This window comes from Alosa alosa, chromosome 8 (genome assembly GCF_017589495.1).
Source record: "Alosa alosa isolate M-15738 ecotype Scorff River chromosome 8, AALO_Geno_1.1, whole genome shotgun sequence".
NCBI lineage: Eukaryota > Metazoa > Chordata > Actinopteri > Clupeiformes > Clupeidae > Alosa > Alosa alosa.
In genome coordinates, this window is record NC_063196.1 from 4238830 (window position 1) to 4262186 (window position 23357).

Genomic DNA, 23357 nt, shown 5'->3' on the forward strand with positions numbered 1-23357 from the left:
GGAGGGACACCCCCGTTATGAATAATGGGACACAAGGAGGGAGTGGAGTGTTAAGGTTAAACGATGCTTATGCTCCCGGTTCATATTTCTTCACACTGAGTCGTGTGGTGTGTTTGAGTTGCTAGGGAGGTGAACAGTGGGAGGTCAGAGATTTTTATTTTTTTTTGGAAGCACGCAGGAACAAGTTTGAGGCAGAGACGGAAGGGGAGGGAGAATTGGAGAAAAAAATAGAGAAAAAGAGAACAGCTGAGTTGAAAGAAAACATAGCTTTGGGTTTGTGTTTATGCCTCTGGTTCCAAACTCTGCCCAGGTAGGCATCTGCCAGCACGGGTGGTCCCCATCATTCACAGCTCCCAACACTGATGGAAGAGACGCGAAGGCAGCACAACATAAGCAGCGGATTACTACACCAAACATCCATCTGATAATACACCATAATTTAATGTTTCTTCACAAACCAAAGAAATTACAGGATGGAGGGGGAAGGAATGAAGCGGGTGGAGGTGGAGAGGGTGGGGGTCTGCGGATGGAGCTTTCAGATCTGAGCTACAGTCTGCAATTTCCTCCAGAGCAGCAAAAACCCAGAAAAAGGGCTGACATTTTATTCCGTTCGCTTTCTTTTTACTAAACCATCCAACTGCCGAGCCTCACAGGCATTCAGTGGTTGCCGCAGTTAATTGCCTGTCACAGGTAATAATGGACCATTTCATTTCAGTGGTCAGGAGGTTTAAATTCAATGTGAATGAATATTAGCTTATCACAAGCTTTTATCACCTCATGGCTTCGCAGCTTGGCTGAGAGCGATGCTTCCCTTCACTTTTCTTATCTGAGTGAACGACCTTCAGGTCAGGAGAGCGTGTCTTTAACTGCGACGAATCACTGCTCAATGTTGCGGTACATAGTGTGGTCATTCTACAGTTCAGTCTGCCACATTTCCATAGTAGCCCTCAATAAAGCAAGGTGTGCAGACCAATTTCAAAAGCACCTTGGCGGAAAATGGACTATGAGTAAGTCTGTGATTTTCCTGTTTTTTCTCACTTTGTTATTTGTGTCCTTTTCCAGAGTTCAGAATTCTTCCGGAGCTACTTGACGCACAACAGCCCGCACTGCACCGCAAGGAAGGTAAGACGTACTTTCGTTTCCGTATGAAATAATATCACTCACCGATTTCTAAATTACAGCCTTCACTGTGTGAATGAATTAGTGGGATGTCAATGAGGCATGACAAGATGCGGTTGTTATTGCTGGTGAAAAAAAAATTGTGCATGGAAAAATGGAAAAAATGGAAATGGTTGAAACGCATACATGCTCGTTTGATTGGCAAATGGATTCGATTTTTAAGATTTTTGTTTTACCTGCCGCTGTGGACGGGGAGTCTGGTGACACAGGATAAGCTCTTATGTAGATGGAGGGACACTGCCACTTTAAAAACATATAATTGAGCCGTTCACAAAAAAAAAAGTCCACCAAACTGGAATGCAGAGTGAAAATGCAGTCCATCCCAGAGGGCGCATTCATACTCTCTTGAAAACCAAAAAGGGAGCTAGAAAAAAGGGGGTAACAGGGAGAAAAACAGTGAATAAAAACTAAACAAAACAAAAAAAAAAATCGCAGGCAGCAGACTCCTCTCCCAGTCACCAGCCTCGGAGCCCCATCTGTCTGATCGTCACGCTTGCTCGCTCGGTTCAATTCTCATTTCACTCTTTATCGCAGCCCACTGGAGCCTGCACTGAGGAATTATCAGCTGTCAGGGAACCTGCGCCGGGCTGATAGCGGCGCCAGCAAGGACGGAGAAAGGGGGGAGTGAGGAGAGCAGGGCCACTGCAAGGTGACGCCGGCGGAGGAGGCAGGAGGAGGAGGAGGAGGAGGCGGTAGCGGCAGAGGTTTTTCGGCTGCACCCAGTGCGGGGAAGAGGAGGGGAGTGTTGGCGATGCTCTCCTCCGCCCTCCAGATCTTGGCGTTCGCCCTGGCGCTGCTGGGCGTGTTCGGGGCGACGGTGGCCACGCTGCTGCCCAACTGGAAGGTGAGCGCCGAACAGGGCCCCAACATCATCACGGCCATCTCGCAGATGCAGGGGCTGTGGATGGACTGCACCTGGTGGAGCACGGGGGTGTTCAGCTGCACGCTCAAGTACTCCGTGCTGGCGCTGCCCGCCTACCTGCAGACGGCCAGGACCACCATGGTGCTCTCCTGCATGATGGCTACCCTGGGGCTCTGTCTGGCCGCCCTGGGGCTGAAGTGCACCCGCTGGGGGGGCAGCCACCGCGCCAAGGGACACACGGCCATCGCGGCGGGCGCGTGCTTCGTGGTGTCCGGGGTGCTGTGTCTGGTGCCCGCTTCGTGGTTCACCAATGAGGTGATCACCAACTTCCTGGACGCCCGAGTGCCGGAGAGCAGCAAGTTTGAGCCAGGGGGCGCAGTCTACGTTGCCTTTGTGTCGGCCGGGTTCTTCCTGGCGTCTGGCGTGATTTTCTGTCTGTCCTGCCCAGGGAAGCGCCAGGGGCCCCTGGACTCCGGCTCCTCCCACCCCAGCAAGGCACTCTCGAAGCCGCCGCCGCCGCAGCAGCCGGAGCAGCAGCCGCCTCATTGTGAGCAGGTGAGCCGCGAGCAGCAGACGCAGTCGCCCGACCAGCACCCTCAGCCCCCGCCCCTGCCGCAGCCCAGCCGGGAGAAAGCCAACCCGGAGAAGCTGCTCCACGCCGACGAGCCGCCCCCGTCGCCTCACCGGCCGCTGGACAAGCTGCACCAGGACAAGCTCGCCCAGGATCAGGAGCAGGCGTACTACTCGCCGTCCCGCTCCCGACCCCCACCCCCCGACATCAAGAAGGGCTACAGCCTACAGGACTACGTGTAATAGGCTCTCTCCACTGGCGGGAGCCCCGGACTGAAAAAAAAGGAGGCGGAGAAAAATAATGGAAGTGAGGGAAAGAAAGAAAGAAAGAAAAATAGATGGGTAAGGTACATTGTGTTTGGCTTGATATTTCTCTTTGTAAGAGGAGAAAGAGAGGAAAAGGGGGGATAGAGAGAGCTAGAGGCAGAGGTGGTGGAGGAGGTGGAGGTGTTGGTGGAGGAGGGTAATGACTTTGACGGCGTTATCTCCCTCACTCATCTGTTCTTTCTGCACAGCAAGCAGTGAGGAATGGAGCTGCTCCCATTATCTAACAGCAGACAGATTGTGGATCCTGTGCTCACAGAGTGAATAAAAGGTTTGCAGCTGTGGGCTTTGGACAAAGGGACAAATCAGGTAGTGACGATGACGAAAATGCACAAACGCAGCATGAATTCTGCTTTATTTGACAAAAAATAAGATTGAAATAATAAAACAAAAAAACTGAACACTTTACCTCACCAAAGCTTTACATCAGCTAGACGTGAAGAAGAAGCCGCGCACAATTTCTTCATCGCCATTGTTTTGACTAGGGAGAGGAACACTTGACAGCATATGCAATAATACTTTTTTGCCAGGACATGATTACTAGTTATTTCTGCGCTTGGCTTAAAGGCTTGTGGAATGATTATTATTCAGCCAGCGCATGCTGTCTGTCTGCAACTTGCCTGGTAGATAATAATGGCACGTTTACAGCTAAATGTAAGGCTCATTGCAGAGAATGTGCTTCAGACAATGTTTTGCTTAGTGTAGAGTAACGTTAAGAAAGGCTAGACAAATACTCTCAAAAAAGATGTTTATGTTTGTGGGTGAAGAAAACGTGAGTGAGTGTGTGTGTGTGTGTGTGTGTGTGTGTGTGTGTGTGTGTGCGTGTGTGTGTGTGTGTGTGTGTGTGTGTGTGTGTGCGTGTGTGGCGTGCGTGTGTGTGTGTGCGTGTGCGTGTGTGTGTGTGTATGTGTCCAGACTGTGTTTTCTGGCAGGTCATGGCAGGCAGAAACTCAGTGGGTTGTCGCCCATCTGAGATAATGATGCTCTTTGCTTTCCCATTAGGAGCTTGTCGCTTGGATGCACTCTGCTCATTTATGGTGGGAGAGCACATTCAGACACACCCCCTCCTAAATACACACACACACACACACACACACAAACACACAGAGAGACACAAATGGAATCCCTCTGTCTTGTTCTAGCCGCGAGGGTAATAGGTTTTTGCACCCAATCATCTTTACGGCATGTGTCCGCTTGTCATTGCTGCAGGAGACACTGTGATAGACCTAACACAGAATCAACACTAAGCTCTCATTGGCTGGTCCCTTGCACACGGACACACAGGGGGGACAAAACAGGACAGAGGTGACCCCAGCTTCTGCAGCTGCTGAGCACAGAACACCCACCTCCTTTAGACAAAAAAACAGGCTACAACTCACTATTAAACCTACAAGAAAATGCTCAGAATATAACATCATTCACCTGCGACAATGTGACACCATGTCTGGAAAATTTTTGCTTGCTGAGAGCGACATAGGACCTGGATATCGATCACAGTTTGCGGGCAATTCCCTGTCAGACGTTTTCAGCGGGAATGACACTTTTCTGATCGGCCCTCGTGGCTGAGGCAATAAGTCTGATGCCGCCATGTTGCTGCTGCTTTTTTTGATGAGTGCTGCATGGCTCTGGATGTCTCTGCAATTTTTTGTTTTGTTTTGTCGCTCCCTGCTTATTTGGTGTTGTTCAGCAGTTCCTCACATGTTTACACACATGCCAGACTTTATTCTTTATGTCCTTGCCATTGGGAGATATTGCAACAGTGACAAGGGCTTCATTTGGAACCAATGAGCAATGTAATTTTCTAAACCGGCTATTCCCAAAGAGAAGCCATCATGGTAATTAAAGCTAATGTGAACACAGTTTATGAGGGAAAGGTCTGGTTTAATATAATTCTGCTGGATTGATAAGTAAAATCCAACTAATGGGTATTTTAAATGATCAGAAGTTCTGGTTAAAAATGGCCCTTAAGTATTTTTATAGCTGGGAGGGAAACAGAATATGAATGTTGCATTTGTTTTAACACATTTAAATTAACTCTAGAGACATTTTTCCTTTCAAATTATTTTTTCTGTGTAACTATCAGGAACCTGATAATCATGATTTTATGTGGTTACTAAATACTTAACCAATGAGGTACCCTTTAATGAATGAAGCCTGATTCATTAAATCATGGTGAAGTTGCGAACATTTCTTAAGCCATCGCTTTGTATGCTGTCTCTGTCTCAGCCTGGATGTCCATCATGCTTCTAGTGACCCACAGCATCGTGAATTTTAGATGCCACTCTGCTCTGCCCTAGCTCAATAAAGCTGCTTTGCCCATCCAAAGGCTTTTGAATAAAAACACTCACAGTAAGCGATCCTCTACAGTCAGAGGAAAAATAAATGTACAGCTTCATCGTATTAATTTTAGTTACTGAATACTAAATAAGGCCTAAAAAGTCTTTGACTTTGGCCTAAAAAGTCAAAGTCAAGTCTCGAGTCAAACCATTTATTTGTGATTGCGATCAGAAAGTAAAGTCAGCTGTATTATTCAATTTCAGAAAAGTAGCCCTAAGGAGTTCGGCATGGTGGTTTGGAGCAGAGAGCATCCAAAAATGCAGCGTTGCGTGTCCTCAAAAGCAGGGTTTGAGAAAAACTGGGCCCTGCTAGCTCCTCTCGCGGGTTGGACCCTGACGTCGTCTCTTTCAGAGTTCAGACCCTCCTGCCAAAACCCACAGCAGTGTAACTAATGGCAGCACTGTCATGTGCAGAGAGCTGAATATGGCCCATGTGAGCTTACTATGTCATGTGCAGAGAGCTGAATATGGCCCATGTGAGCTTACTATGTCATGTGCAGAGAGCTGAATATGGCCCAAGTGAGCTTACTATGTCATGTGCAGAGAGCTGAATATGGCCCATGTGAGCTTACTATGTCATGTGCAGAGAGCTGAATAATGCCCATGTGAGCTTACTATGTCACCTCATTAAAGCAAAAAGGCCTGTGCTGAACAAAACAGCAGGATGTGTCTCTTTAATGTTTTATTTTTTAATCTTTCAATTTCTCTCCCACAGAAAGTCCACAATATTTTGTAAAAATGAAACTATACATATAAGGACATTTTTCTGACAAGACAGGAAAACATAAGCTGAAAACATTATGAATACATTATTCTCTGTTTAAAACTGTGTATGTCGAAGATCTATCATTCTAAGGGGTAATGTGAAATTTTGTTGCTTTTTTAATTCTCTGCACAACAAAGCCTAAGAGATTAACATAACAACTTCATCTCCGCATCCACATCAAAGGGATTTACTTAAAGTCTGACTGAAATTAACCTCATTCATGGTATGCCTTTTGTAAAGTAGTGGTGTTAGCGGTGTGTCCGTGACTTGACTGCTAACACCCAGAGATAATGCAGTGAGTGGGTTATGAGGTATCTCAGTCTGCTAGATGTGCCTGGAGTCAAGCTTGCCCAAATGAGGATCTGCATAGCCCTTCTGTGGGGGTACCCAAGCATCTAATCAGCTCCATTTACACAGCTGAATGCTCCATCACACACAAGAGCGACATGCTCACCTAACCTTGTATTATTCAATGGTTCAGTATATATGCCGGCACCTTCCATTGCTCAAGTTAAGCCAAATGCATTTAATTAGGATATCAGGATGAATTTCCCCTAGAAATCAACCTAAGACAATTACTGTATAACCTGACCATGTCAAATTAGTTGTAAACGTTATGACCAATGGGCAACTCTCACTGGTCAGCACAGCAGGCATTGTTATCAGTCTACCACAATCAAAACCACACATGTGAATTATGGTGAATTAATGACCTTCATTCAATACCTCTTTCCCGTCTACACAGGCTCACACTCACTGTGTGACCTCACTGTGAATCTAAGACTGATGGTACACATCTATCTTACATTTTTTTCTCCATGCAGAATGATGAAATAAATTAGCTTGAACATTTTAAAGGGGTCACCTCATTTAGCCTATAGTTTCAAGGGAGAATCCAGGTTTATTTTTAGTGCCATTATGAAAAATGGAGGTGGTATTTGCCTGCTAGCAATAACAACTAAAGTCACCCAGTTCACCCTCTCTTTAATATCATGCATGATCACAATTTAAAAAAGGAAGGGAAATGACTTCTGCATAATTAATTGGTATATCTGTACAAACATAGTTAAGCCGAAGGACCTATGATATGTTTGTTGTAGTAGGTAGTAGTTAAAAAAAAAGCCCACATCCTCACACTCACTCAAAAAGTTGGCAGGCCAAGGCATACCAATAGACTATCCCCATCAGGTTAATTTTCATAAACTTCGGAAAGCTTGGAATTTGTGTGTTGGAGCAGCGATACATCACTGCCTGCCAATTCATTGGCTCGGCCTCAATTTCCAATGCAGTTGTTGCGAGTCTGTGTTGCTTTGGACAAAAGCGTCTGCTAAATACCAGTCCACTTTAAATACCAGTCAACATGTAAAAATGTAGTGGTAATTTATCATGACTTGGCTAAATCAAATGTGTCATGGCTTTGCTTGACATGACATCTGCATTTGATTGACTGCATATTTGAGCTTGATGTCCACTATCAGGGCATTAGAATCCTCCTTTGAGACATCTTCAGTGAATTCCCAATGTTAACAGAGCATGAGTAAAGGATAATGGGCCTCAACATCTTGGTGTCATTGCAACGTCATAACCATTCAGCACTGCATAACCTTGCAGAACTTTGTTGGTAACAGTCAAGCTCACTTCACCAGAACAAACTTTGAATAGTATACAGGAGTATTGCAGAGTACAATAACACTTAACAAGTTGACTACAACATTGCTGGACTAAAACAAGTTTGCCTGTGACACATTTCAGCTATTTGGTAATTGGTGAATATTGTTTATAGCCCAGGTAGATCTTCCATTGCTTCAAGGTGTAGTTAATGGACAGGTCAGATTTTATATTTTACTAAAAATATTGATATTTGGAGCAAGCATATAGATAGCATATCGCAAAAAGAAGTTAAATGATGTATTGCCATATTGATATTTTGTCCAACCCTTATTTGTAATACATATTCCTCCTGTAACCATCCACAACATTTGTGCCACAGTAGCCCTTCGGGATAGCCTGTTATGGGTGGATCTAGAGGTCCTGCCTTTATATTTATCTGTCACTTAAATAATCGGTCATGTCATGTGCCCCTTCAAAATGTCCTGATGAACATTAAAGATAAATTCTAAAGTTAAAGGAAAATTCTGGTATTTAGCACTTTGAGTCCTTTTTCTGGTTTGTTTTGGATGAACTAGAGTGGTGGACACCGAAATTTTGACGATTGGTCCTGTCTCGACCTTTCTGACTCGCTTTGAATCGCCTTTGACTAGTCAGAGTGGCTGCCAGCAGGCATACTGTAGGCTACTCAAACATGTCTTAAAACAACCCTTAACGTTCATTGCACGTTGATATTACTGCGCCACCTTCTATGCTTCAGGTTCAAATATTGAGCGGTTGTGAATAGTTCCACAATAGCAAATAAGACGGCTGGAAATCATACATTGCGCCGATATATTTGCTTTTAATAATCAACGAACACCACTAACCACTCGGTGAGTTGCACAGTTTTGAAAACGAACGTTAAGGGTTGTTTTAGGACATGTTTGAGTAGCCTACACTACAGTATGCCTGTTTGCAGCCAGTCTGAGAAGTCAAAGGCAATTCAAAACGAGTCAGAAAAGTCGAGACAAGACCATTCGTCAAAATTTCGGTGTCCACCACTCTAGTTCATCCAAAACAAACCAGAAAAGGGACTTAAAGTGCTAAATACCGGAATTTTCCTTTAAACTCTGTATTCAAACTATGGGACTAGGCTATAAAATTGGATTAGCGAAAACACAGCTACATGAGGAAAAAAATCGGGAAAAGCAGCTGGCTAAGGAGAGAAAACAGAAAAAAAGCTGAGATCACGAATGTACATCAGGAGAATAAACAGAAGTTAAAGAAAATTAAGGAAAAAGAGGAAAAAAAAGGTAAAGATACAAAAGAAGACAGAGTAGCCACACACTCTCTGGTCTCTCTTAATAAATGTATTAAAGACCAACGTTTCGGCACACAGCCTTTATCACGGTTCAAGTTATCAAGATTCCTCCTCCTCGTTTTTTCAAAAGAAGACCAAGTTCAAACCAAGTTTTGGAAAGCAAGTAAAGAGAGAACGTTGAAGAAGCAACAAAAAGGCCAACTTGCTCAGGCAGCAAACGCCATACAAGCAGGACCAAGAGAGAAGTGGAGAACAGGTGCTTTGAAGAGAGGCGGCCAGTGTTTGCTGGCAAGTAGGAAGCAAACGAAACGAGCAGTAAAATGTGGGCTGAGCTGTCAAAGGTGAGGAGCAGTGCAAGCCACCTCAACATATAGTTCTGAGAGAAGACACAAGTACACCGAGAAGGAAGTGAGTTGGGCAAAAGGTCAGTATGGCTGCTGGAGCAAGATCTCCCAGATTCTACGGCTCATACAAAGAAACAAACAACAATAAAACATGCTTTTTGCTCCCATTTGGTACAAAGAAGCCAAAAAAACACAAGGGAGCAGAGTCCTGCAACGGGTCGGGTATCCGCGGGTACCCGCAGAAAAGTTGCTAAAACGGGTAAATTATGACGTCCCTAAAATTTACGGGCGGGTATGCGGGCGGGAAAAGAACTCCTTCTTGGTAGGATACGATGAGAACCAAAACAGTATAGAAATAAAACATCATTGAAAAATATGTGAAATATTTGTATATCTAAATTACCATTACCACATCGCAAATATGTGTTTTAGTCAACGATACGACACTTGACCCATCACATCATTACTGCGACTTTTGAATTATTTGTTTGATGCATCTATGTGTGAAAACATTAAACAATATAACCGTCTCGTAGTTGGAGTTGGAGTTGTTCTCTTTGTTTCATTAACAGGTCCATTTTATGTAGAATAATGTTCTGATGCAGCAAGGTTTGGGTTATGTTTCGTTGTTGTAAGGTTTATCCCTGACGCAAAATGTAAAAAAAGGTCGCCCTTTACGTGCTTCAATTGTGCGAGGAAAAAAAAATTAAGCACATTCATTTGAATGATTTTAGCTTGTGTGTCATTTATCACGGGCACGGGTCGGGTAACGGGCAAAATATTAACGGGTCCGGGCGGGTGCGGATTTAATTTTAATATCACCACAGGTGACGGGTCGGATCTGGTGCTGAACTTCTCGGGTGTGGGCGGGGGCGGGTCTAAAAAAATGGACCCGTGCAGGACTCTGCAAGGGAGTTCCCAGGGGGGAGGAGAGTACATCGTCACAGGAATGGCTGCTATCAAATGATTTCATTTGTAGGCTATTTGTATGAGAAGTGTCAGGAATTTAATACCAAGGTGAGGCAGATGTCATACTTATTTTAAATCTGAGGCAGTGACCTGGACTGGGAGTAACAAAGTATAAGGTTGTTCATAATGCAAGTTTGCCTGATGCCAACATGTGTACACGACATGTCTGACCAAAAAGGTTATAATCAGGATTGAGTCTGATTATTGAGTTGTTGAGTCCGATAATCAAACATCTTAAAAAGTAATCTTTAAAAATGATCCTTGCCATCAGTCCATATAGGCTTACAATATGTCCTGACCATGCAAACACACAATATGGCAGCTATAGGAAAATCACTGTGGAACTAGATTTTTTTTCAGCCCCATTGAGAACTCTCGACTGAAAGGTAGAAATTCTGAAGATGACTTTAAGTGTTAATTGTGTCGGCAGTTAATTGCAAACATAAACTTTTCTTGTTTCAGTGAATTTGTCTTGATAAATAACTTGTTTCAACTATGACCATGTAGATGAATAGACACACTTTTAGTTGATGAATGGTTGATAAATGAATATTCACCCTATTTAAGCCATGAGAAAATGTCAATTTAAATGAGTAGGCCTTACCTTTCCTGTTCTAGCCTCTCTCAAACATCGGCCATTAATCTGCTGTCCCAGCCCAAGGAGGACGGGTTCCCTCAAAAGCCTGGGTTCTCCCAAGAATTCATCTAGCTTCCAGCTGAGAGTTTTTCCTTGACACAGTTGCCTATGGCTTGCTTTTGGGGACATGTACGGAACAAAAAACAAGGTGGAAAAAAATTAGGTAAACACAAGCTTACATACAACTGTATTTAGCAGGCTTTATGTATATGGAGTCAGAACAACGAAATAAAGATTGTGTGCCCAATATGATTTGCACAAGTGTAGAACCATTTTGTAACTGTGGAATTAATTTGTCTGTGTGCAAAAACAATGCGTACCTGCAGAAATATTTTGTGCACTTGTGAAGAACCGTTTTGTAACTGTGGAATTAATTTGTCTTTGTGCAAAAAAAATGTGTGCCTGCAGAAATATTTTGTGCACTTGTTAAAAACATTTGTCCACAGGGATTTAGTTTGAATGTGTGTGGAACAGCTTTATAGCTACAGGCATGGGAGAAGTGCGACATCTATCTTCTCCCATGCCTGTAGCTATAAAGCTGTTCTTCCATAAAAGTTTGCTTTAGCCCATTAGATCCAGTTTGCACACGAAAGTGCGACATCTATCTTTCATGTGCAAACTGGATCTACGAAGCTACAAAACTTTTTTACAGACACGAATTTTGGCAGTGTTTTGTCGTCGTTTCTGAAGAGCCAATCGGTGAATTTTGGCACGGTCTTGACAGTTTCTGCAGAGCCAATCAACACATTGCATCGCCTACTGACAAGCCAATCAGGGGATATTATGTATATGTGCATATTTATTTATTTGAGTATTTTTCGTGATTTTGTTGCTATTTCTTTTCCCTGTTAAAATCAGAGGAAGGTAAAGTTTAAAATAAAAGTGTTTAAATTGAACTTTTTTTCCCTTCTGGTCCTTATCTGAAATAGATTTTTTTAAAAATCAATAATTATCGATATCGACCGATATGAAATACTTATATCGTGATACAGTTTTCAGCCATATCGCCCAGCCCTACTTGGTACTATGTTAATATTTAGGTCCGGCAATGCTACATGGGTGGAGTGATTTGCAGGCAGCACCTGAAAAGCTCCAGTGTTACTTCTTCAAACCCCAAGGAGCAGTGCTTTGTCTGAATGAAAACATAGTTCCAAGTATGTTTACAAAATGGCTGTGTCTCATTGTTAACATTGTTATTTGTACACATTGTAATATACAAGTCACTGCATGTAAATAGGAAAATGTTGGAGTTCTTTTGTCACTATTAGTAGGCTATTGGAGCCGGCCACTTCGAGGCATTTGTGCTAGACTAGGCTAGTGGTGGGTGCATCAGACCGAGTAACTAAACGCATGGAGATGAGAAGGGTATGTATCGACTTATCGAACTCTATAAGCTAAAGTCCCCAAAAGCCCCGTGACCATGAGTACACAATAGCTGGTGTTCATTCTCACTACAAGACAGTATCAAACCCACTGGTTTTGGCCTGAGGATTTCAGTAAGGGATTTCAGTAAGTAAGTTTTCACCACCAATTTAACTAATTGTGTATATCGAGATTATTCTGCATGTTGCAAGTCACGTATATAGGCAATGCAATAGGCATGCATTTATAGCACAAAAAGAGAAATGCAGTTCAGTTTAAAAAGAGACCGACCTGTTAAATTTGTTGTATTACTTTCATTGGTTACGGAAAATGATGATGTATGGGTAGTTTGCTTTGTTAGTTTATTCCACTGTTGCGAAGCCTGTTTGTTCCTAGTTTAATTGTTGTTTATGTCACAAGGTCGGTTCGTTCGCCACTCACGGGCCTCAAACCCGCCACCTTGACACACACACCGGCATGGGAGACGAACGCTCTAACCACTGAGCTAAAAGCCCAGGCTTCCAACTCAGCGGTTAGAAGCGTTCTTAACCCTTTAACTGACAGCTCAACCATTTGGTAGAGCACACTTCAGTGTTTCCCCTAGAATTTTTTCTGTGCTGTTGATCGTAGGAACCCCCCCCAAAAAAGAAAAATGTTGAAAAAATGACTCCTTAAATGGTGACTTCTGGTGGATTTTTTCAGATTGAGTGTTACAAATTATGACATAACCATCAACACAAGCATTTACAAAGCATGATTTTGCAGTACTTGAACAGGATTATTCATGTTTTTCTTTCACCTTTTTCATTTACATTATTAGTAATTAGCCACTGTACAACTGTAGGCCACTGTACAAACTATTACTATTTAGAATTATTTATGATACATGATACATTCAAAAATAATTGATGTCCTATTTTTTTTTTAATTAACTTTTGCACAGCACTGTATAAACTATATCGACTTCTCTTTCATGTCATTACACTGTATTGGTGCTATGCAAGTCGAATTGAGTGCCTGTCACTTTAAGGCCGTGACGGCCGTGGGGCTTGCTTGATTCTCACGGTTTTAAGCTAATTTAGTAGCGTTGTTGTGCATGGCGCATAAGAATATGTGGATGAAATGAATTATGTTTTCCATGTCATTTGGTAAAATAAATGCTCAAAAAGCTTTGGTGAGCTCTACAGGAATTACAAACTATCTCCAGATGTAAATGGTTGCGTATCCTATTACTCAAATTCAATTAAACCCACCAATAGGCTAGCTAGACCTTAGTTTCACAGCATAGGTATTTTAGCAACACAGGGCTTGAAAGCATTGCCTGTATCACAAACAAAAACGAAGCAATGCGTGGAATTTATCTGGGAATAGGCTACTAAAGGTAGGGGCGAGCTACCTCGCTGGCGTGTTTAATTTGGTTCCTTGGTTAACATAATGTAGGCTACGTTTTTTTTGCACAAAATTGCATCTGTTAATAAACTTAAACATAAACACAAACAAGCATGATCTCCTGTGGAATCCCTGACTGCGCCTTCAACGTTAGCCTACTATTATTTGTTGACATCAAACCTGAACGAACGGCAGCTGTTCCTGAAGTTCACTTGCATGTTTTTTTTTTTTGAATTAGCCAACTTTTTTGGCAGTGGCGCTTGAATTCCAGGAGCGGCGCTGCGCCGCTGATGAATACATTGTAGGGGAAACACTGCACTTTAAGACACCATATCTTACCAAAAAATCAAACTGTGTTAAATTTAAACATATGGAGCCATATCTACCACTTGAGTACTACATGTTAAGCACAAAATATTTGCTCAGTACCTCTGTAATGTCACATCTACCAAGTTTTTAAAGGTAAGACTTTTTTTTCTTCATTATTATGTAAAAATGAAGTGGAATAACACATGTATTAACTTACATTAAGAAAAAAAAATTCATGGTTAAATAATTGTTTGAAAACATGCTCTACCAAACGGTTGATGTGCCTGTCAATGGTAAAAGTCAGGTCCGTATCATACTAGAAAACATGGCAAAGTTCATGAATTAATTATATTAACCATTATATACTGTTTTAAAATGTATACTACTACTGTTAACACAGCATATATATGTTTAAAAAGCATGCATACGCATGAAATATATCAAATAGGCTTATTAGCTATGTAATTCAATGCAATTCAATACATTTTTGTCTGTCCCATGAAGGGGAAACTGATTCAACTATATAAACCATATATTTTCTGAAAGCTTAGACCCTCAGGATGTAATCTAACATGACATGAGACAATAATACATTGGGTATTGGTAAATAGTGTATATGGATAATACCGTTTTGGGCTATCATGTCATGAGGAGGGTGACAAATGTCAAAACCCATGTCAGTTCACATCTTGAGGGTCTACGCTTTCAGAAAATATATGGTTTATATAGTTGAACCAGTTTCTCCTAAATGGCACATGATTGATGATAATATATCTCCATTTGTCACTGGCTGGATCACACTATTTAGGCGGTTACAACGACAACAATAATAAAAAGGCCGAGCATTTTTCTTTTGATTTATGAAGTCCATAGGTGGCCCTTTCATGTGCAGAAAGAATTTTGAAAAAAGGAGGTTGCTCATCGGAGATATTCAGGTCTGAATATTGCTATTTTTTGGGTATTCGCCAAAAGGCATGTGACATAGTGGATACGTGCAGTCCTGGACTGACACCAGTCACACTTTACGCCTTGTAACTCCAGTTTTAAACTAACCTTGGATGGACCTTTTATGGCATGGATTGTTACTTTGCTGTGTTTAAATCTGACAGCAGGAGGGATGTCAACATTTTATGCAATTTTGGGCCTTTTTTTGAGGTTTTTTGGCCTAAAACAAGGACGGGGGTCTAACTCCCCCTGGGTTGTTTCAAATGTTGTACTATTTTGGCTTTTTGAGTTTTTAGGTGGACCCTTCAAACTGTCCAAGTTTCATCAAAATCGGTGACGTAGCATGTGTCACCCCCGTCTGGTCCTCTTATGGACACACTCTTAAAACATAGCGTATCCAGGTCTCATTCAAGTTAGCTAATTTACCCATCCTTTTTTGACAAGCGTCCTTGACAGGGCGACCCGACCTTCTTGGAAGCTCAAGTCTATGGCGCGGGAATCGTGCCTAAAACCTTCCGACCGTCCATCTGATCAACCAACCGATCGACCAACCGAACGTCATACCACCCGCCTTTACTTAGCCTACATGTATCAGAATAATTGCCTTTTTATAAGCAGCCTACATATACCTACATGAACTTACACGTATCCAACATGTGCCCAGAATTGTTGCAACATGTACTTATTCTGTTGGAACATGATGGATACATGTAGGCTTGTGTTGGAACATGAATACATATGAACACTGTACAATTGTGGGAGAGTGCACTAGCTGGCCGCTTTGGGTGTCTGACACTCCTTGGAGGGGGGCAGGGTTTTGGGATTTTTTTTCTCAATGAATGAGCTGTGATTGACACGAGTATTTAAATGGGGTAGGACATGGCCGCGGTTTCCTAATCTGCTGCTTCCCGGAAGCAAGGTGCGCACCGATCAGGGGGAGCTCGCTTGGGAAGATTGTTTGTCCTCTTGCCATGCTCACCGGTTCGTTTGTTTGAGGTAGGACGGGTGGTTTATGTTTTATTTAAAACATATTGGCCAAGCTGTTACACTATATCCTACTTACCGTATATATTGTCCATTAGAGCTAGACAGAAGACGGGCCGCGATCAGCTGGGGAAGAAAAAAGACGCACTGTTTGGAAAATGATCCAGTGGGTTCACGCATTACTGCTACTAGCCGCTGTTTGTTTTACTTTAGTTGTTTAGTTTGTTTTGTTTATTTGCGCTCTGCTCAAGGGTTGTATGTGTCAGTACGTATGGTTATTCTTTTTTTTTGTTTTGCGCAGCTAGTCGGCTGCGCAGGTAGAGGAGGGGGCTACTTTCATTTATTTCTTTGTTTCTTGTTTTGTGTTTTATGTCCGTTTGTTCTGGCTGGCCTATTCAGTCATCTAGCAGGCCTTTGCAGTGTACAATTGAATCACGTTCTCAACTGTCTTGAGCGCTCTGGGATAACTATAGGCTGCGCTAGAGACTGTGATAATTGCAGCCACTAGGTGGTGTACGTTATAGTCTGTCTTATTGTGTAAGTGTGTCATTTTACCTTAACAAAAGAAAGAAAATTAACTTTACAAATATTTATAAATAAAAAGATGTTTCGTTTGTAATCAGTGGTAGTGCTGTTTTCTGCTTCAGAGTTCCCCTAGCTCTAGGTATAACTTAAGGGGTGGCGTAGTCACCGTCTCCCCATAGGGAGGGTGTTACACAATGTTGAAACTTCATTAAATGAACATTCATTAGTCTATTTGTGTCGTTATTAGTGAAAAGCTATTGCTATTGTTGCTTAAACTATTATGCGTAATAACCATCGGCAAAACAGGACTATAACCAATTATCTGCGAGATATGAGAAATGCCATAGGCTGGCCTTCCCACATTTTCTCTTTCTTACATCAATACGTTATGGAAGCATATGAGCCCATTTCAAATCTCCAAATATGTGATTATGTATCCTAGCCTATAGGCTAAGTTTAACAACGTTTCATGGACAATATCCCTCGGACTGCAATTTGAATAGATTTTGCTGTGCTGTAGGCCTACTGTAAAAGTAGACCTACGGCCATTTCTTAGAGTGCGCTTGAGATTAACATAGCCTAAATACTGTAATGTTGACACTAATAAAGATACGTTTATAAGTAGGCTAACAAATGAAAAGTGTTTTCAGCTGAAATGGCATGAAGGCTATTTATGTAGCCCTATGTAGCAATGCAGACTGTTCGGGGGGACCTGCTTATCCAACTGTGGGTCGCCAGTCGAACTGACAGGCTTATCATAAATTCGCACTTATTTCAATTTGGCAATAGGCTACGATTAAAGTTCCTATGGTTCAAAACTAGGCCTACTCGCAATATGCTGTCGACACTAGTTAACCACAATTTGTAGCCCTATTGGTCATGTTAAGCGTTAGCCTAGAAATCTAGACGCGCCCCTAGTGGCCGCAAATTACATTTGCTACCAGGGCTAGTCTAGCAACTCTCCGTTGGCTTGTGAGCTCCAGAAATCGAAACTTAATCAGGCCAATGAAATCGTGTATAGAGTCGTTAGGTGGGCTTAACATAAGGATTGATGGCAGAGTTGCAACGGTTTGGCTTGAATTCCCTGCTACTTGAAAACAAATAAGATGGATGTTGCTGCTGGCAAACAGCAGGGCTGCCAACTTTTCAAAAAACCTTGGAGTGAGATTTGGTGGGGGCAACCAAAATTTTGCTGCGGAAATTTTTGTTTGGCTCGTTCAGCATTATACCGTACAGTAAAAAAAAAGTACATTGGTTCTCAGGTGTAGGGACCAGGGTCCCAGAGTTAAATTAACATTGGTATCAAAGGGATCTAGCCTAATGCTAGGACCATGGGCGATGGAGGCATTCTGAAAGTGGGTGGGACATTTCAGTGGGGGGTATGGGGGTCCTCCCTCAGAAATTTTTTTTTGGACTAGATGCAATTTCCTGAATTCTGGTACATTTTACCAGGTTATTTAGATACTTCTATATAACAAAAATAAAGCCAGCCTCTGAAATTAATAAAAAGTAAATCATGCATAATTTAAAAATAACTCAATATATAGGCTAGTTGGCTCGCATAATAAGGTTTCCATTACAGCACTGGGCGGACGTTCAATGAACGCATGAAAGCGGATAAAGTAAATTAAATATCAAACTAAAGTTTAAAATGTCATGCTTTTGAAGGCCTACCATTGTGCAGTCTAGCTGTGGTTAGTGACGTGATGCTGTTAATGGGGAGTTTTACATAAACCTATAGGTTATTATTTTTATTTGGCACAAACAGCACTGGTATTTCGCACGGCAATAGTGGGGGTCCAAACTAACAATTTTAAAAAGTGGGTGGGTGTTTTGTAAGAATTTAAGAAATGTTTGTATATTTTAACTTTTAAATGCATCAATCTGGTAGCCTAGAAATCTAGACGCACACCCTAGCGGCAGCAAATTAATTTGCTCAGCCTGTACGTCTAGTATCAAACCATAGGGATTTCTATTGGCTGACGCCGTGGGCCATCATCAATCGCATGGCGCTCTATTTTGTTTGAGAGTCTTAAGGCGGGCTTAACAGGATAACAGTCCTGCGACGGTGAACAACAAGGAAGGTGGCTATGGCTTAACTAAGAGCGGTTGTTTGAATCGGCGTTAGGCGTCAACTTTGGAGGAGTTGGACTTGTGATTTTCTTTGAAAGTTGAGCAACACAATGCACTTAAGTCATTCCTTTCAAGAAGGATGTATTTGCCGTTTTGCCGACCCGGATAACGGATATGGTCGAGGCCTATTGCATGCCTAGGCAGTTTGAAAGACAATTCTCTGCCGCCCCTTGGATTAAGCAAGGTGAATGGTTCGATTCCAGACTATACATTTAAATGATATAGGATGGCCCGCCAGGCTATCAATCTGGTGCACTTTTAAAAATAAATTCAGAGGTCAGACTTACTTATTTTTATGGAAATATTTGTGCTGTAGCCTAAGCTATTTTGCACTTCAGAATTATAACCATGCATACACAGGTGGAATAGTTATGGTGATATTGCAATAAGTTCACAACCACAAAAACATATGGTACATTTCACAGTTCAGAAATGTTCAGCACTCCATGAAATTATGCAGAAGTGGTCACCTGTGTTTTTCAGCTAGTTCATTTAAGATAATATATTGGTCATTGTAATGGCCATAGCCTACAGGCTATTCCTTTTTCAGGATGTACCCATATCTGCATGATGTGAATGTTTGCATATGGCTTATGTCAGGCTTTATATCAATATTTGTGTCTCCTTATTTGATTTTCTTTATATTTTTGCATTAGTGTCACTAGAAAGCATGGCAATATAAATATATTCATTTATCTGTGTAAGTGGGATTGGCTGGAACCTGACAATATAAGAACCATGATAGTGGGATAATCTACTGAGCAATTTACAAAAATGTATGTAGGCCTACTGACAAATAGGTTACATTAGAATACATTATAATTTCGCCCCAATGAGGCTATGTAGAAATGTGTTGCAATTTCAAAAACAGAGGCATGCTTTATATCCTCGTGATTCGGGGTACGGTTTGCTGTTTATTGTGATATTAGGTTTGCCACATGTTGTGTGAAGGGTTAGTGAGATATTAAACCGAGAGTAATGGGGTGCACTGTGTGCAAAATGCAAATATGATTAGCCTAAATTGCACGCCGGTTCAATGATAATTTTCTTGAACCATTTATCACAGCAACTTCGCTAATATCATTGGAAAGCTTAGATTCCGCTCGTTCACATGATGTTTGATATCATGTATAGGTTTAGTTTAGTTGAACCTCATCTGCCAGGTATTTGACCTACCACGTTGACACTTCAGCGTGAAAAATACTCAAAGCATAGGTCTACCTGAAGCCGGGGGAATGCGCCTGGGATGGCTTTTGAAGTAGCATCGCAAATGAGAGAAAATTTAGAAAATTCCACAGACAGGGGGTGCTCTTGAACCCTCTCACCGTCTCTGAAAGCATAACCGTGGCTCAACAGGTAGATCTATAGGCTAAACTCATTTTTCAGGCATCTGACCGACCGGGTTGACACTTCTGCGTGAGAAATCGTGGGTGTGGCGTGTGAGTGTGTGAAACTAATCAAATGCGTGTGTCTCACGGCCAATGCGTGAGAGTTGGCAGCTATGAAACAGTGTGACACGAGTTAAGCTTTTATTAAGTAGGCAAACGTTTGAACTAGCTAACTAGCTCCGCTGGTGGGAAACGCATGGGACTCGTAGCGCTGCCGCTGTCCTATTGCGTGCAGAGGGAATTTGAAAGACAACTGATTATCCCGCCCCTCAGACTGAGCACTGCGAACGGTGAGTGTCCAGACCCTACATTTTAATGTGGGTCTGGCTCGTCAGGCTAGTTAAGCGTTACTTGCAATTATGGCCGTAGCTACCATAGAGGACACCGAGGTCATGTCCTCGGTATTTTTTTTCTTCAAGTTTAGTTTCATTTATTAAGTAGGCTAAATAGACCTAGCCGACGAGACGAGCCGACGACCTTTCCATCAACGGACCGTCACGTGATAGCCTACTGGCAGAAATTAACAAGACGTCAAGTTTATTTTGAAGTTTATTTTTAAACTATGTGAGCTGCGTTGCGTTCGTTAATTAGTTTAGGACACACTCCGCGATAGCCGACTCGACTCTACTTTCGTTTTGACATGTCAGAGGTAGGCTATCTTAATTCACCTGACCTGAACAAAGGCTGTCACAAAGTTAACGTTTGGAAAGCCAGCAGAAGAGCAGACAGAGAAGGAGGGAAGGTAAGAAATGTAGGCCTAATTGGTTGAATACAATAACTAGATGCAATAGGGCTACCAATCAGATGCTAAACTAGATGTACCGCATAGCGGTACAAAATATGACCGCCGCTCAGTCCTGTACATCCGTTCCGCGAAAATAAATCACACTTCAATTTGTCTCCATATTTTACTCCATCCCCCACTCTTGAAACTTTTTGTGTATGCTTGTTTGGCATGCCTGAGTGTGTGTGTGTGTGCGGCTGCACAGAAAGTACCCTACTGGTGCTGAAAAGGTGAATAGATTGTAGAATAGCCAAAGAAGATGTAGAATTGTTATAAAACCTTTAAAATCTCTAAACAATCACAAGTAGGGCAGTTCATCACAGTTCATCCATTGCAACTGGATTGATGAAAGGTCACTTACACCTGTAGGCTACATTGTATTTGGGAAAAGCAAAAGGTATCAGCATAATGTTATTTATTTATTTATTTTTTATGTATTTTTTAACAAAAACATCTCTGTCAGTTCCATGCCGTTTTTCAACAGCTATCAAAAACAAAGGTCATTTTGGATGGATGGATTTTTGTGAATGTTTCTTCTTCTACATAAGATTTTAGTCATCTTTAGTTTATGTAATACTTTATTGTCAATGCACAAATTAAGTAACAGTAGTCTGAAACGTTATTGTTAATGCACAAATTAAGTAACAGTAGCCTAGTCTGAAACTAAATGCTGTTTTACATCTAACCAGTGGTGCAAATAACTGACATGTCCAAATGGGCCTTGATGAAATGCGCCGCTAGACTGTTCATACACATTTTAACGGGCCAAAGTTGAAGAGCTTTTGTCCGTTATTGTTAGTGCAAATATAGGCTGATTCATGTTCCCTTGCATTGTTTAACTGAGGTCCATGGCTAGTCTGGCTTTCATCAGACCAAGCTCAATCTTTTAAGAAATCAAAAATAAATAGCGGGCAGATCAGGCTGGGTTCACCCAGCCTAGTCCATAGGCACCGATATTGTTTAATTTTCCGATTGAGATATCCACGCTCTGGCTATTCTAAATGCAAAAAATGCATCAGGGAGTTATGACAAAACGGTAACTAACAAACTAGATCCTAATAGAAAGTTGTTAGCTTCCTAAGCTACAGGTAGGATTATAAGGTAGGCCTATTGACAACATAAATTGTCAATAGGCTATGCTGGCGACACAAATAAAATCTCCTTTGAAACCAATGGCTTACGCCTTACAGTATCAAGCGGACTTAAACTGTCATATCGCGGGCGAAAAGTTGTAATAACATTCACGCAGCTCCATGAGTCAAGGAAAGCGCGAATGAAGTAGCCACTTCTAAATGGGACCCACTACACAGTAGCTTAAGGTGTTTTGCTAAAGCAGCCATAATGAAATGAAGGTGTCATTGTTTGGATACTTCACACACGTGCGTTTTTTAATTTCACAGACTACAACTACCAAGCTGTAATCAAAGCACATCGATTCCCCTCACACCCTGCACGCACTTAAAACAAAAAATAAACAGGCGCCTCAGTCTCACGCATGTATAGGCAAAACTGTATCAGACCGGTGTAACGTTGGTAAATCTTCCATTGCACAGAATGATTTTGTAGCACGTGCAATAAATGACAGTCGAAAGATACAAACAGTGCTGCTATACATTTGCTTGGTATAACCGCGATTTATAGTTTTCTACAAATGCAATAAATCAAATGCCTCCATCACTCAACCAACGCTTAACGGTAACATTACCTAGGTCCTTATTGATATTACAAGATTAACGTACCTGCAGTAAAAACCAAGCATGTCCGATAAACATCCTCAGATTTATTTCGCTTCAAGAAGAAATGGGAATTACACTTCATGTGAACATCGCCCTATCCTTATTAGATGTTCGCTGCGGTAAATTACAGTCCTTGTATGAAGCGCCCATTGTTTTTCCAACCCACTTTTAACTTCCAACAAAATTACGTCTCACTGCAACGATCGCCATCTAGTGGACAAACGACTACTTCGCCAATACTGAAAATGCAGCCATGATGATGATGATGAATATTTATTTTGGCTTTCTTTTAATCCTACTGATTTTCATTTTTTACGGGGCAAATCACAAATGAGTGATTATGAGCCAGGTTGATGTGGGCCCTTGAGACCAACATACCATAAAAGATTCACAGAGAACTGTGTTCTGCCCTACCCTCCTTTCGGGGGGTCCAGTCCAGCAGGGGGCTGCAGATGAAAACGAAAAAATGACGGTTCCATGCTATCCATGTGGGGGTACATGCTCACCAAGTTTTGTGTACCCCAGTCTTTCAGTGTCCGGGAATCCTTGTTGGTGTCGTCACTAAATGTACACATAAATTATTTTATTGCAAGGCCCCCATGAACGAAAGTACACAAAACTTGGCATGCATTCAGAGGGTGTCATAATGATCCTACACTTTTAATTTCGTGCAGTTTTGACCTTGTCAGCCAGAGATATTGAGATGAAAACACCTAATTTTTGCTTTTTAATTTTTAACTAGGTGGCGCTATACATGAAATAAGTGGTAATGGGATGGGTTGACATGCCCCCTTAAGACCAACATACTTAAAAAAGGTAGACCTCCTAGGCCCTACGGTTCTCGAGATATTCACAGAAAACTGTCTCTGGCCACCTACAGGCCAGTTGGTGTATAGTAACATAA

General features: G+C 42.0%; 1 protein-coding gene across 1 annotated transcript; it reads left to right on the top strand.

The window, feature by feature from the left end:
• Positions 1-1930: 1930 nt before the first annotated feature.
• On the top strand, positions 1931-3776 carry LOC125299826 (claudin-20). Its single transcript, XM_048251289.1, has one exon. It carries the CDS (start codon positions 1931-1933, stop codon positions 2852-2854), a length of 924 nt encoding a protein of 307 aa, XP_048107246.1. The 3' UTR covers positions 2855-3776.
• The last annotated feature ends 19581 nt before the right edge of the window (positions 3777-23357 follow it).

What these genes read in the sequence shown, in the direction of transcription:
- LOC125299826 (XM_048251289.1), top strand. Translation starts at nt 1,931, where the DNA reads ATGCTCTCCTCCGCCCTCCAGATCTTGGCGTTCGCCCTGGCGCTGCTG.